This window comes from Zalophus californianus, chromosome 8 (assembly GCF_009762305.2).
Source record: "Zalophus californianus isolate mZalCal1 chromosome 8, mZalCal1.pri.v2, whole genome shotgun sequence".
Lineage (NCBI taxonomy): Eukaryota > Metazoa > Chordata > Mammalia > Carnivora > Otariidae > Zalophus > Zalophus californianus.
The window spans coordinates 95,086,908-95,102,445 of record NC_045602.1 but is presented as its reverse complement, the minus strand read 5'-3'; the positions used below and the strand labels follow the sequence as shown (position 1 = coordinate 95,102,445).

The 15,538-nt window shown below is 44.3% G+C and overlaps 1 protein-coding gene across 12 annotated transcripts in view; it reads left to right on the top strand.

Annotated features, from left to right (window-relative positions):
* Positions 1-15,538, top strand: part of RIN2 (Ras and Rab interactor 2) — a 239,755-nt gene that overhangs the window by 111,439 nt on the left and 112,778 nt on the right. For 4 of the 12 annotated variants that reach the window (XM_027621517.1, XM_027621520.1, XM_027621519.1 and 1 more), the window contains one exon: positions 12,949-13,041. In XM_027621517.1, the coding sequence (XP_027477318.1) occupies positions 12,985-13,041 (57 nt within the window). In that variant the 5' untranslated portion in view covers positions 12,949-12,984. Of the gene's footprint in view, positions 1-3,265; positions 3,323-9,562; positions 9,686-12,634; positions 12,749-12,779; positions 13,042-15,538 lie in introns of those variants that run through there. The other 8 variants (XM_027621524.1, XM_027621515.1, XM_027621526.2 and 5 more) reach the window with 6 other exon arrangements.

Below are 15,538 nucleotides of genomic sequence, written 5' to 3'. Positions count from 1 at the left end.
GCAAGTTTGGAAGTGAGGAGAAAGGCAGCCACTAACTGGTTGGTTACCAAGCCAGTGCCCACTGGGGTGCCTGAAGCCCAATCTCATGAGATACCCCTGGGAAACAGTGTAGAGCATGCACATCACAGCTCTCCCACCTGAGAGATGAGGAAGCTGGGTCAAGGTGAGGCGAGTCACTGTTGCTCGCGAGCAGCAGTGAGGGCACCATGCATGGTGTGGCTTCAGCATCTTCCCCGCCCAGGATTGCCAGCTTAGGCCACTTCCCACTCGCTGGTCGAGGTGGGACAGTGTGACCAGGAATGACAGCATGCAATGTCACCTGGGAAAGTACTCCGCCAGGATAGGCCGATGCTAGTCAGGAATGTTCCCCGTCTCCACCCATGTGGGATCTCTGAGATCTCTCTGCTGGAGAGGACAGTGCCAATCTACACACACGTCACTGCTGAGATTAGAAAATTGGGCTGGACACAGATCAAAAAGGGACCCTGAATACCTACCCAGGGAATATGGATATTCAATTCTAAAAACTGGCTTGCAAGCAGGGAAGCAGGATGCTGGGAAAGGACCGTCCCTTTGGTGTGGAATGTTCCTGCGGCACGGAAAGGAGCAGACAGACAGCGGGGGCGCACAGACATTAGGGAGCTGCTGAAACCATTAAGGTTGCTGCAGCCCAAGGTCTGAGTGGTTGCGGAGAAGGGGAAGGAAGATGACAGCCGTTGTAATGAGAAGACTCTGCAGAATTGGGCCCTGATTGATGTGTGGAGTCAAGCGAGGTTTCAAGCCTGGGGCCCTCGTTAGCGGAAGGGCGCAGGGACTTGAGAGGAATGGAATGTTAAGTGGAAAGTCAGCATTCAACATGCAGAGCTGCATTTCAGAGAAAGAAACCAAAACCGAGTGCTTCTTTTTGTACTTTTTTGTAGACAGGTATTTCTGGGTTCAGAAAAGCAGGTAGAAAAGCAGGAAGAGGACTAGGCCAAGACTGGGTTTTGGTTCGCTTTGCTTTTTTTCTAAATTGGAACCAGACAAAATACATAGTTGCAATCTAGAAATAACGCACAGGTCCGCCAACAGAATGACTTCGCTTCTGTCGGCTCTCCTTGTATACCTCGATGAACTAATAAAGGGGATAGAAAATAATCAGAAACAGGGAGCAGGAAGGAGAAGGAAACACTCGAGCCATAACTGAGAAAAGAAAGCCTTTGCCTTGTGGAGAAAGCCTCGGTTAAAATAGAAGCTTCTGGCCGGAGGGGAGCCTCACGTTTGTACATAAAAGTGCCATGTAACGTGCGACGTCATAACGGGCAGGAAATGGAGATATATGGCTAAAAGCCCTTTGTAAATCAAAGTGCCATGTGCCACTGGGTCTCTGTTCCCGTAGTTGTGGGCGTTAGCTCTGTTATATCCGGTCCCCACCATTTGGGTGAGGCCAGTGGAGACTGTGAGTGGGGGTAGTTTGGCCCAGCATTGAAGCAGACATAAACTACCTCTCCAGGCTTTCACAAAAACTCTTTCAGCCTTCTAGAGAAGAGCAAGAGGGTGAGGTCTTCAGGGAGATAAAAGCATTAACCTCTTGTCTTCCTTGTGGCTGGAGCCCTATTACAGCCACCCAAAGAGAAGGAGGCCTTGTTTTGCCAAGATAATCAGCTTTGGGGTGATTCTCTGGCATGTTGTCCAGTTTCCTCTTATCTGCAGTAACTCAAGGTCAGTAGAAGCTGATTGTAGAAGGTCATAATATATCCCCAGGCCCAAAACAAGTGTGCATTTGGGGGCTTGATCTCAGACACAGGGCTGAAGTATTTTTCAATGCTTACTGAGTGTGTATTGACCTCCAAGACGATGATGCTGGCAGGGGAAAGGCAGCTGGTTTAGGACTGAGACAGGATTGGAGAAGGACTCCAAGACTGTAGAGTAACCAAAGGAGAGAGAAGGTAGAGGAAGGAGTATCATAGCCAGAATGCTTTTAAGGAGAGAGCATGACCTCTTAAAGTGGAATTACAAGCTAGAAAGGAGTTAGGAAGCCTTAGGGCCTTTGAATGCAAGCCTGTCCCTCTTCCGCAAGTGCCACCAGGTATAACTAGGGCCACTTGGGACTGAACTTTACACTTCTGCAAACCAAGCTCGGGTGAGCACGGGGGAAGACCCAACCAGTAGTGGAACCTGTGTCTGTTCTCTCGTGGGCCCCAATATGAGCCAACCCACCCTGAGACTTGGGCAAAAGAGGCCTCTGTCCTGAGCTATTCACTTTGTTTCACTCTGGCTTCATCACTCCCCATGGGAGGAGAAGTCCACAGCGTCAAGGCTTATGCCAGCCTGGAGCCTACATTTCCCTGCCCTTCTGGCTCCAGATGCACAGCACTCTGGAATCCCTACCCACATGCTCCAAGCCTGGTGGCACAGTCTGCAAGGGCTGGAAGTTTGGGGGAGGGAATTCAAGATGGATGGGAAGGCTGGGGTGTCCACAGAGCTTTCAGAAGAAAAGGGTGACAAACCATGGGGTAGGTTCAGGTTCAGGATTGTCCGCATGTCCCCACATTCAGCACAGAACCCTGAAGAGTCTGAAAATTTTAAATTGAAGCCTGACCTTGCAAGTCCTTATACAAGGTACATCTGTCTTGGTAGGAGAATAGAATGCATTTTATTTAACAGTTTGTAGTCTTGATGGATAACTTTTTAAAATTCAGACATGAAGTATGTGAGGCTCCATTTGTCTTCTTGCCCCAGGCCCTGCAAATATTCATGCCCACCTAGCCTCCCCTTGAGAGGCATGAGAGCCCAGACAAGGTCAATGGCTCAGTGCCTCCACTATCTACTAAGGCTATCCATCCATGGGCTGGTTTGATCCTCCATCCTTTGCTCGTCTTTTTCTAGAAGTCTGACTCCAAGGTCATCATGATGACCCAAAGCAGTCTCCCTCAGGTGTGAATTTGTGCTCACCTTCAAATACTCCCAATGGAAAAGGGGTGATCCAACTGCTTCCCCACCCCTTGGCCTCCATACTAACCATGTCTGCCATAATCATGAGTCAGACACCTGCACAAAAGGATAGGATTTGGGTAAACCATAGCGAGGAAAACCCTATGCTTCAAAGAGAATATGCAGAGCCTTGCAGAAACTACTTGGTAGTTTGGTAGTAATATGAAATTGGATTTGTGAAATGCCCCAATCATATGTACTTGTCTCTCTCAGCGAAAGACATGAATGCCAATGGTCAGCCAAGAGAGACTAAAACGTACCTGAACTGCCAAGGCACAATTTTAAACACAAAACCACCTCCTTGGTGATGGCAGCAGATATCATCGAGAGCCTTACCACGAGAGCTTATGTGAGTTTCCATGATTCTTTTGTAGATTCATGAAATATTAATTATTTTGGAGAATAGCTGTTTCTTTATGCATTATCCTTAATAATTTCTGGATTCTGGCTGTGACATGGTATTAATCATCTACTATGGATAGAGGGTATTGTGGTATTTTATTATTTTGATTTTGGATGTTGTGCTTCTGCTGACCATCCCACATGGAATCTGCAGGCTCAGAAGAAGGGTATTCTTCAGAGGAGACTGCCCACTTAAGAGCAAGGATGGGAATGTTAAGGCTCTAATCCCCATAACACATGGGTGTAGGTACATGCACAAGCATACAAAGAAGTCTATTTTCTCAGCCAGCTATATTTCACTGGGAGGTTTGCTTCTGTTCTCTTTGATTTTTTGTTTGTTCTGTGGTCTCCAGCGAAGGTGTAGTTGTGGACACATACCTGGAGACTCTAGAATTCTGATTTGTGCAAAAATGAAAGAGCCAAGAAACATGATTAGGTAGGGAATTGCAGAGGACAAAGTGGGTCTGTATGTGATAGAAAAGAAGGGCCTTCAGATCACAGATTCTGTAGGAAAAATTCAACAACAGACAGAACATGTGGATTGCCTAAACCAACATCCTTGTGTTTCAAAGTAGTATAAAGAAGGATTTTTCCAGCATGCTATGTGGATTGATGCATGGTATTTGAGCTTATCTTGTCATTCTTGAAGTTATAGTTCTTCCTATCATCTTATGCTCTTGACAGAGCCATCCCTTAAAAACCCTTCCTTTCAGCCTCGATGACTTCTTTGTAAAATTTCATGCACTTACTTATCCAAGAAACATTTATTGACCATATATATGCCAGGCACTGTGTCAAGTATTAAAGATACTACACGAAATAAGGCAGATGGGCTCGCCAATGTCTGATTGGCTAAAGGAAGATCTTTTCTTCTCCTCTTTTTCAAGCTGTAAAGAAACAGAGCCCACTAAGTCTAAAATAACAGATTAAACATCAGGTTTTCCTGATGGGACCACTCAACTTGGTTGAGATGATAGCCAGACATATTTCATGTCTTACCAGGAACAAATAATGTGGTTTCATTTCAGTCTAGAGATCTAGTTTCTTACTTTGCTCTCTTTTATTACCTCAGTGTACAAAGAATCAAATAAAAGCAACCTCTTCAGAAAACTTGGGGTTTAGAATGGGTGAAGGAGTCACTTCTCCCTGCTCAGTAGAGCTGATTGTTAGACTTTCATCACTTTTGCAAGTTTGTTGATGTCCTGTTCGTAGCTTAAAATTGGCCTTGTTGACAGTATTTACCCCAGAGAATAGGCAAATGCTAAAATTGGGGGCTTTTATTCCCCAGAAAGCAACAACAGCATTTTCTAGCACATACCCTGATTAAAGAGGCAGGTAGGTATCCTAATGGTGAAGTGGGAAGTTTGGAGAACCATCAACATGTACAGGATCCAAATGAAGGAAAAAGAAGCAGATCAGTACATGAAATTCTAGGCAATATGTGACCCAGGGGCTATTTTAGTCTATAGGGATGGTATCCTTCTTTTCGTCCTTTAGAGGTGGTTGTCATGACACTTTAATCTAGGACTATTTTATTTTATTGTGGCAAGAACACTTAACATGAGACCTACTTTCTTAAAGAGGACATTTTTATGTAACCCTTTAGACTGTGTGTCTATTCTTTACTCTTCAGTCCACTAATGGCAGAGGCCGTTAGTAAATAAAGGAAATTAGAAGAATAAAGACCTTTGAGTTTGGAACTACAGTAGTCTATTGCTGAGCAACAGAATATTCCACGAGTTCTGAGAATTGCTTCCACTTTTCTCACTGATTATCTAAGAAATACAAAGTATCCAGTACTGTAGCCAATACATAATGAAATAGATGAAGCTGCACTGATCATCATTTGTGATAGATCCAAATCTGACTAATGAATTGCATTTGTTTGGAATTTTTGAAAATGAAATAAACCTTGGTCTGAGAGATATTATACTAGGAGAAAACTTTATAAGAGTTTAAACTATGTAAGTCCTATTTGTTATTTTCTAAAAATGTGCAGACTCATCGAATAATCTTGCAAAATGTATATTCAAAATTTAACGCAGGAAAATTGGAACTTGATAGAAATAATGAAAACAATTACCACCACCTTATGGGGCAGGAACATTAAGCAGTAGATTTTCATGAAGACAAAATTCTCTTTGCTCAGTCACATCTTTGGTGTAAAGTTTACAAGGAACAGAATTAATCCCTAAAAACCATTTTCCTTAAAATGAAAATAAAATGGATATCTGTGTGGAAAAGTAAAGACTCCCAACCCCCTACCTCACAACATACACAAAAATTAATTTGAGGTGGATCATAGATCCATGAATAAAAACTAAGACTATAAATCTTTGGAATGAAACAGAATATTTACTAGCTTTAAATTCTTATATCAGAAAAGAAGAAAGGTACAAAATTAAAAAGAACTGAAGAAAGCTTTAAACAGTTTAACTGTACTAGGTAAGAAATTGACTGAAGACTTAAGATGGCTGAATGGAGTGTGCTCCAGAAAATATTTTCTCCATGAAAATGATCAATAATGGTATAATTCCAATGGAAATATTTGTGCTTGTTAAGCATTGAGTTAAAATTTCCTTGATGATACAAAGACCAGATTAAAATAACAGGGTAAAAACATCTTTACAACAACCCACAACTCTGTCTCAAGATTAGAAAAGCTGAATCCATTCCATTTCATTCAACTGAGGAACTTAAATTTTAAAAAAGAGAGAGGTGGAGTGCCTGGGTGGCTCAGTCAGGCGTCCGACTCTTGATTTCAGCTCAGGTCATGATCTCAGGGTGGTGAGATAGAGCCCCACGCCGGGCTCCACTCTGGGCATGGAGCCTGCTTGCGATTCTCTCTCTCCCTCTGTCCACCCCCTCTATAAATAAATAAATAAATAAATAAATAAATAAATAAAATAAAAGAGGTAAACACACAGCGAAGCTTCCTTTCACCTGTGGGGTTTTGATATAAGAAGTAGAAATGTGCCTTCTGTTTGTTCTTTTCAGCCCCAAATTGAAGCATCTTCCCTTAGATGGTTCAAAGTCTTCCCTGTCCTGTGTTCATCTAAAATATCCCCACCAGAGGTGACACTGGCAAGTTCTGCTCTGGTTTGACGGGACTTTTTATTTATCAGTGTGTACTTTACTTTATTCCAAGATGTTTGACTTAAATATTTGATAAGATGATGAAAAACCTTTTAAAGTTATACCTGCTTCTGAGAACTCATGGTTATCTTTCTGAAGCTATTCTGGTCAAAGCATATTTGATGGAAAGGAATATAAATCCACCCAAACTACTCAAGAAAAGGGAACATTTATTGGCAAGATACAAGATGTGTTGAACGTTGGCACTGCCAGGCGTGGTGGGAACTATAAGGCCGATGGCCTGAGGTCAAGACTCAGTTTCACATGTGCATTCTCCCTTCCTGGCCCACTGTGGACTGGTAGCCCCTCGTATCTGCTCACTCAGGATATATGCTCATCATAAATTGAGCGGGCATATGGCTCCAAATCCAGTGTTTAAGCATAAGCACCTACCCTGTGACTCTCAGCTCAAAATCTTGAATGGAAGATTCTACTTCATCTGAGAACAGCCAGTGAAATACCAGCATGGGTCAGCTGTAACATGACTGGTCCGATCAGCTGAGGGGATGGGGTGGGCAGAATCACTCACATTGCTTATAAGGCAAACGTGGGCAGGGCAGGTGCTCTACAAGGGGTGTGGGTGGGTCAGGCAGGGCATGTGAGTGAGGGGAGCAGATCCGTGGGCACTGGAGAACCGGAAGAGCTTATATCCCATCTAAAGAGAACACTCAGAGTCGGCCAGTTGTGGCCAGGCTGGAATGATAGCTCAGTGTGACCAGAGAAGCTACATATCTACATTTTATACACAAAGTGTCCTGATTTTTAAGAAGTGGCCATTGTAGCAGCCACTGCCAAGCCCTTCCCATATCCCTTGAGTACTTAACATTTCCATGCAGGCTGGCCTGATTTCCAACTGCCAACTTTGCCTAAGGTCTCTCTTTGGCCACTAGAGCCCATTCTACCCACACTAGGGTCATGGTGGAAATACTGGCGAATTAAGGCTTCCTGAGGGCAGCTTTCAACGAGTGACTGGGGGCAGGTGGACATTTCCTCAGCTACCTTGTCCCTCAGTTGAGACTACTCCGAGGTATGGTCTATACTGGCTTCCAGAGTTCTCCAGAAGAGTTGAAGTCCAGTTGCCCAGTGGCTACATGCTTGGTCTTGTACTTTGTATTGGCTGCTCTTCTTCCCCAGATCACTTCCCCTCCCCAACTAGTGTTTCTTAAAGGTACCTCCAATAAATTACTTGGACATGAATTGTTGACTTAGGGTCTCTGGAGACCATTTATTCAAACTTTTTTTAAAGTGTATTACTTAATCTGTTATATCTTCAGTGCAGACTCAATTCAAGAGCTGCTAGGTTATAAACCTCCAATTAAAATTAACTACCTACACAAAATTAACCACCATACACTTTTTACCATCATGGCCAGAGAGCCTTAGAAAAGAAAGTTCTAAACTCAGCCTCACAGGTTGGCAAGTAAACCCTGAAGAAGACCTAGAGTGTGTGGCTCCCTGTCTATGGCCTCCTTTGGGTTAAGAGCCAATGTGGCTTATGAGGCTTCCTCATTGTATACGTGAAGTCACTGCACAGATGTGCAGTGTGTATTACCACTTACCACGTGGAGCTTTTCAAGTGAGGAGGTTGAAAAGACACATACTTTTGAAATGCCAAAAGAGAGCGGCCTGGGAGGTAGGCACCCCCTCTCCCTTCTCAGCCCTGTTCCAGGTGGGCAGAGTGCACCAGCCTTGAGGACTGAGCCATGCTCAAGAGAAGCACTCATTCAAGGGAGGAATAGGGATCTCTTTAGGGATATGGAAGAAGAGGAAGCAGGAAGCTAATTCTTGAATGGTCCAAGGGGTAAAATGAGAGCATCAGGTGGAAGGTGAGAGAGGTAGTTTCCCATCCAAGAAAAGCAGGAATTTCTTGCCAGTTGAGCTGCCCACCTGTTGCCCAAGGTGGCATGCATTGCCGTTGGTGGAATCCACACCTTGGCCACGTGGGCACCAGCAAAGCTTATGCAGCATGGATATGGCGAGAGTCTCCATGAGGCACCAGTTTTCCAAGGATGGAAGGGGTAGACCACCTGTGGAATTAGCCCCATTGTCAGGCCAGTCTTACTAGTGGCAGAAATGCTCCTTGCTGAAAAAAAAGGAAAATTATTTTATGATCCTTGGTTACTTTGGGGAAAACTGAGGTACTGAACATTGTTCCCAGTTCTATTTAAAAACACAGTTATTAGGGGCGCCTGGTTGGCTCAGTCGGTGAAGCGTCCACTCTTGATTTTGGCTCAGGTCATGATCTCAGGGTCATGAGATGGAGCCCCACATTGGGCTCCACACTCAGAGGGGAGTCTGCTTGAGATTCTCTCTGTCCCTCTCCCTCTGCCCTACCCCACCCCCCATGCTTGTGCTCTCTCTCTCTCAAAAAATAAATAAATCTTTAAAAAATGAAATAAAGAATAAAAACACAGTTATTAGTAAGAGGACTGGGAGTACAGCTCTTTGCTTCTGATTTCTTCCCATAATTTGGTTTCTTTTTTCAATGAAATAAATTCATAATCTTAAAACTGTTTTGAAAAAAGTTCAACTATCAACTGAGGGAAAATCAGTGCTGGACAGTGATACAAAATGCTTAAAGAAAAACATTTTTAAAAATTCACATAATTAAAAAAATAAAAAATAAAAAATAAAAATTCACATAATTTGAAAAAAAAAAATTCACGTAATTTGAATTGTCAGCCCAGAGCCTGGAATAGAGCTTTTTCTGTCCAGTTTGTAAAATCCCTGGTAATACAAAGATAATTATGGAAATATTCAGAGACCTTCCCTGGATCCAGACACAGAGCCACCGCACTAGCTTTCACCCCTTAGTAACGATGAAAAACATTCAAAAGACAGACCTGCTGTCGTCAGAGTGACATAAGGAACCGGGCAAAAAAAGTAATGTGCATTTCTTGGGATTGGCCTTGATCTGACAGATGCCCAGGGGTGAGTCACTTTATCCTTCTTCAGTCAGTTTGGCTGTAAAATAATTATAATAACGAGATCTTGTTTACTAAGAGCTGAAGTCCACTTTGCTTCGTCTCATTCGGCTGCGAGGAAGGAGAAGAAGAAAGGTAGTGATTAGAAGGCTTTTGTGGCCAACTGTCAACAGCAGCTCGGCGTTGAGAACCCATGCCTTGAAGAGGCGAAGTCTCTTGTAAATTGGACTTGTTGAGTTGCGGGTGCCAGTGTAAGTGTCCCTCTGCTTCTCCTGTGGGTCTGCACTTGTGACCTGAGGCAAATAAGTAGGGAGGGTAGTTTGACTAAATAAACGGAGAGGGGACGAGGAGGGCAGGGGAGGAAGGAGGCTACACCCCGGACCCTCCTGTCTTGCCAAGATCTGGCCGGTGGCCAAGGAGAGCAGAAGCGGCCAGAGTGCCAGTGGCTCAACCCAGCCCCACTGGTCAGTGACCTGGAAGCTAGGCACTCGGTGTCCCTCTCCCTGTACCCAGCCTGCAGCCAGTGTCTGGGCGGTGGTGCCTCTGTGCCCGTCCTCAGTGGATCGCAGTAGAATGCACTGGACAGCCAGCCTGGAGCCCCACCAGACCACTCAGCGAGTCCTCTACGCTGAAAATTCAGGACGTACCTTCACCTCAGCAGTGGCTCTTGGGGCCACATGAAAAGCCACAGCTAGGTTTACTCTCAAGTGGCAGAGGCTGGTGTTTCTGAGAGAGGAATATTCACTTCCTGCCTTTGTCCTTTAGCTGGCTGGAGCAACCCGCTTCGTTTACATTCCTTCAGTGGTGTTATTGAAAAGGCTTGGCAGCTTCAAAATGTTTGCAGTGTCCCATTAGGGCTTTTTTTTCCTCCCACTATTTTTTTTTTTTTTTTTTTTTTTTTTTGCTAGCTTTTAGCTAGCATCTGGAAAGATCCACTGGATGGATGTGATGGGCTCATTTTTCAAGAATCCACTTTACCCTTCAGGGAATCCAGGAAAGGAGCAATCTCCCAACGTATAAATCTGGAGGAATTTTACAGCCTCTCAAACTACTGCATCTTTTTTTGTTTCTCTGCCTAGCCTGTTACTGGGGGTGGGGGGTGTTTAGGACTGAACTGCTGGTGTAATCCCTTGGGGTAAGGAGGGGTGGGGAACCATGAATGGAAAGAAGTTGTCCTTTTAAGTTAGATTAAAATTTCTGTCTATATTGAGTTAAGGTGTTAGAGGTTATGGTTTGAGAAGGGAACTATTGCTACAACAGGAAGGACCTTAGCCAGAACTTCTTTTGGGCCCTAAGAACTGAATTTTTAAAATGAGGATAATCAGTGATGTGCTGTCCACTTGGATTTCCTTCAGTGGGAAGGACCCGCTGTTGCACTTGCCCACCTGCTCTTATCACCTGCTGTCATCTCCCTCCTGGAGCAGCCTTTTGAAGAAGGAGGGAGGTGACCTGCATTTGTTGGAGAAATGTGATAGGTCTGTCTGCCCCATGCACACGGAATCCAAACTGGCTGTTTCACTGAGGACCACTGGCGTTTGAAGCGCATGCATGCAATTTTCAGGCAGCTAATTAAACTGGTAAACTTCTGGAATCCAAACCGCTCTGTTGCTATAGGCAAAATTCCCTGCCTGTCATGGCTCATCAGAAGGGGTTTGTCTGTGGAAATCTTCTGAACAGAACGGAGAGACTTAGGTCTGGCTGAGGAATGAAGTCTTGGCTCTTACCAGGCAGCTCTTTAACTGCTGTACGATGTCAAATCCCTCGCTGAGAAAATGTCTGAAAGGAAAAGAATTTTAGGTTTGCTTTCAAGAAAAAAAAAATTTTTTTTAATGTGTGTGGTTCTGCATCGAAACAGTTAATCATTTGCTCCCCAAGGTTATGGTGTGGCTCCCACTCCCCTCTTGGTTCTGAACACAGCACTGTGTTTTCATTCTGGAGTTGCTCCAATCTGTCGATTTTGCTAATAAGTTGTGAACTTCAAAGGCCTTGGAGCTGGGGCTCCATTCAGCTGCTGAGTCCGAGAACCTGAAGCTTTGGAGTCAGCAGAATTGCAAAGGAAACCTCACCAGTCTTCTCAGGAGGTTTTGGAGCATTGGCCTTCATCCCAGCAGGATTGCAAGTGGAAAGAAACACAGGGAAGGCATCTCCAAACCTTTAAAGTGACCAAGCCATGGAGAAAGGACTAAAATAGGTGAATGTTCCGGAAAGAGGGATAGGTGTGCACTGCATTACTATCTTCCTAGATGGGATTCCACAAATCAATGGAGCCCACTATGAATGTGAACATTGAGGCTAATCTTGGGACCAAAATGAGCCCCTTTCCAAAGAGCATTACTCACTAATGCGAATGTAGTTCTCTAAGTAATTATGCCTTTCCACTTGTTGAAAAGTCCCTTTGGAGCTGCTGGCTCTCTGTCCCCCAGCTAATAATGAAACAGCTCTAGCAAACTGGCACCAGCGACTGTGGCTTCCATGTCTCCCCACCCCACCCCCGCAGTTGAACCCCTTTTAATATTCCTTAATGTGGTGTGACATGTTTTCACTTTATTGTCCTTATACCGACCGTGTTGGTCATGGTGAGGACGAGCTTTATCTTGGGCAGGTTATGGTGAGCAGGAGAGCAGTTTTATATTCACTCCTGGTCCAGCCTCCCTGGGTAAGGAAGGTTTGGGGATGCGCCCCCAGGTCTTCGATGCATGCTGGCTGGGATGAGACCAGCTGCTTGGGTGTGTATGTATTTTACTTAGAAGTGGACACTGCAGGCTTTGTAGCCCAGAGGGAGGCTTATCGGGTTTCGATGCTCAAGTGAGGGAAATTCCAAGCTGAAATGGCCACAGTTATGATTCAGAATCATATCATGCCTTTAAATTTTTCTCTACATTCCAAAGTGCCCTGCCCCCCTCCCCTTGGGTTATCATGGAGCTGTTTCTGGGCTGTTTCTTATACAAACTAATCTCTGTAAACAGGGACACAGGATTTCATCCCCATCTTTGATTTCTAGGGAGAAAATAAAGGGATTTATTCCCAGTGCCCTTGTGTTGACCTTGCCTGGGGGAGAGGGTTAGCAGAGCTGATGATGACCTCATCCCATTCCAGCAGGATTTCCTGGGACATGCAGGGCCTCATTCTTCTACTGTCCGTCTGTGTTCAGCCACATTAAGTCCATAAGCTTCAGAGCAGATTACGGTGACATCTAATATTGGTCCCTTTAGGACTCGAGCGTGAGGTCAAGCAAACACAAAGCAATCATTATCCTTTCCGCAGTGCCAGAGACCTTCTGCGTCAGCTGGAGGAGCGGGAGGTGGGGCAGTGAGGTGGGGCACAGACTAGGAACTGTGCTGTCTGGGGCAGGAAATCAGCCTGAAAGAGGATGGAAGGGCTTTGGTGGGAAATAAATGGCACTGTGTTGTTGACGGAAAAAGATCTTGGCAGGACCGTTGTTGTGAGTGTTCTGTGGCTTAGAAAGGAATTTCCTACAGGCTGGACTAACCATTAAAAATGTCTCTACCTTCAGGAGTCCCGGGCGTGCAGTAGAGTGTCGCAGGGGGAGATGTCAGCTTGGACCATGGGCGCCCGCAGTCTGGACAAGCGAGGAAGTTTCTTTAAGGTAAAAGGAAGCCTTGATTGGGATTGCTAATGGGCAAGCTCGCTCACTTTGCAGGGCTGCGTGGGGAGCGGCGGAGGGGAGGCTGCTCTGAGCCAGCTATAGCAGGGGGGGCAGCTTGCCTGAACCCAGCTGCTAGCTGTTACCAGGTTTACTGGTGTTTTGGTGACTTAGGGCTTCCAAGACAGACCCAGGACCCAGGAGCTGCGAGATGCCACCCTGTGTAAAACAGTTGAGGCAATCTTTGTCAACTGCTCAGCTAGCTGGATGGGTTTTATGGTAGAAGCTGGAATTTGCCTTCCAGAGAATGGATGCTGTAGGCAAGTGTGTTTCACACTTTGCTTGATTGTATGAGTCACTTAAGTCCTCATTAAAAAACAGCCACAAAGAACAGATTCCCAGGTCTCAGCCTAGACTGATTGAATGTTATTTGTTGCTATATTTTATCAAATACCTAGAGGCCCGTTGTGATCAGGCAAGAGAGAACCAAAGCAGCATGATTACAACTGTACCACTTTCCTATTTGGATATTGATGTGAATGGGTTAAAATTACCTTGCTAGCTTAATGAGTGAGACAAGATTCTAAATGGGTGTTTGATACGCTTTGTGTGTGTGTGTGTTGTAAATTAAGACTTAGCAGTCATTTCAAATTTGCAATTGAGAATTCATTTCTTCTTTAGGGCTTTTACTTTGTATCCTTTCACTCACCCTCAAAGTAACGCCTACTCACTGTAGAACATTTGGAAAACCCAGAATCATGTAAACGAGTAGAAAAATGGAGGTCAAATGTGCATTTCAAATTTGTCATAGGCAGGCGTTTGAACACCAGATCTTTTTCCCCAAAGGAGGAATGATATAGGGGCCTCTTAATTACTGAGGAAAACTGACACAATGTTTACTAATTATCCCATCCTGATGGGTTATAAGTATGTATTAACTTGCATTTATATGCCTCCCACTTGCAAAAGACTAAACCTGATTTATTGTATCAATTTTGGACTCCAAAGAAATCCACCAGAAGAGCCTGTTGATACAGCAAAGCTAAATTCAGTAATGGGACTGCAGTAAGGACAGACATCACCTGGACACAGTTGCACGGGTGTGCAGATGGGACTGCAGGAGGCATCTTTGATAGGGTTTATAGGTCTGGGCACGCACCCTCGGAGCTGCATTTTTCAAGGCAGAGAATTGATCCGGTTTCAGCAGAGTATGTGACATCATAGTTCAGAATTGGTGGATTCAGCAAGACAATGGTTTTGAATAGAATCTTGGCGAGTTAACTATTATTTGATAAGCAAGCTTTTCCCAGGTGAGCAAACTGTTTGCCAGGACAAATTGTTTTGTAGGAATTTCCTGCAGCAAACAGTAAAGTGATTTATTGGTTTAAAGTCTTAACATCCTGGGCAAGAATATCCTGGAAGAAATAGTTCTGTTGACACAGATGGTCTCCATTCTCTGTCCTCATAGTTCAGTGATGTGGACTTAGCAGTCTCCGTTCTTTATCCATTTACCCAAGTTTGAATCAAACCTGTACATCATCCACCCACATGAGCCAGACGAGGGGCTCATCATGTCCCCTGTAGACCAGGCACTAAACCCACCAGGCTCCTGACTCATCTCCAGTTCCTTGATCCTGTCTTATGCAGAGATACTTATTTCATCCTGGTAGAAAGGACGAGCCCACCCCGCTCCTTAACCCAAGGCACTGCCTACATCATCTTAACTACTGGCTGGTCTGTAACTACCACCTAATGCTCAGGAAGCACGTGGGGCAGGGGCGTTGGCGGGGCAGGGGTTGAATCTGACATAGCAGTTGGATTTTATAGCCGTAGCAAAAGGAGAAAATCAAGTATGGTCAAAATTGCCTTTGGAAAATTCCTGAAAGAGGGTCCACAGTGGACTCACTCAATACTACCTATTAAGTCCATGGTAGTCAGTGTGTCCTACAGTCCTGGGGAAAATCTTTTTTTTTTTTTAATTTTTTTTTTCAGTTGGACCGCAGGTAAAGCAGTTAACTTGTATTTCTGGGCTGTGTCCTATGAAAGAATCAATCAGGCAAGAGGTGAGAGGCCTGCCTGACCCCGTCGAGGACAAGTCCTACTTCATCTTCCCTGAGTCAGATGCCCTTGAGGAAATTGTTGGCAAAGTGGCTTATACTATTTAACTTGGTATTGTCTTTCTTCTTTATTTTTTTTTTCTGGAGCTTAAATTGTTTAATTTGTTTAAGTTACATACTCCAAGTAAACCCTATAGTTACTTTGTGCTTTTTTCTTTTCTCTTCTTTATAGACATTGTTATTTTTCACTGTGGCTAGTCCATAATTAATGATGGAATACTATTATTATTAGTTATTATAATAGTAAATAAATATTATTGATGATTTCATGATTTAGGCATGGAGTTATCTGTAAGGATGAAGTCAGCTGCCCTTTGGACATTCAATGCTGACTCTTTGGAGGTTCGTCTTAAAAATGCTAGGATGGAGTTCAGTTTGCTGGG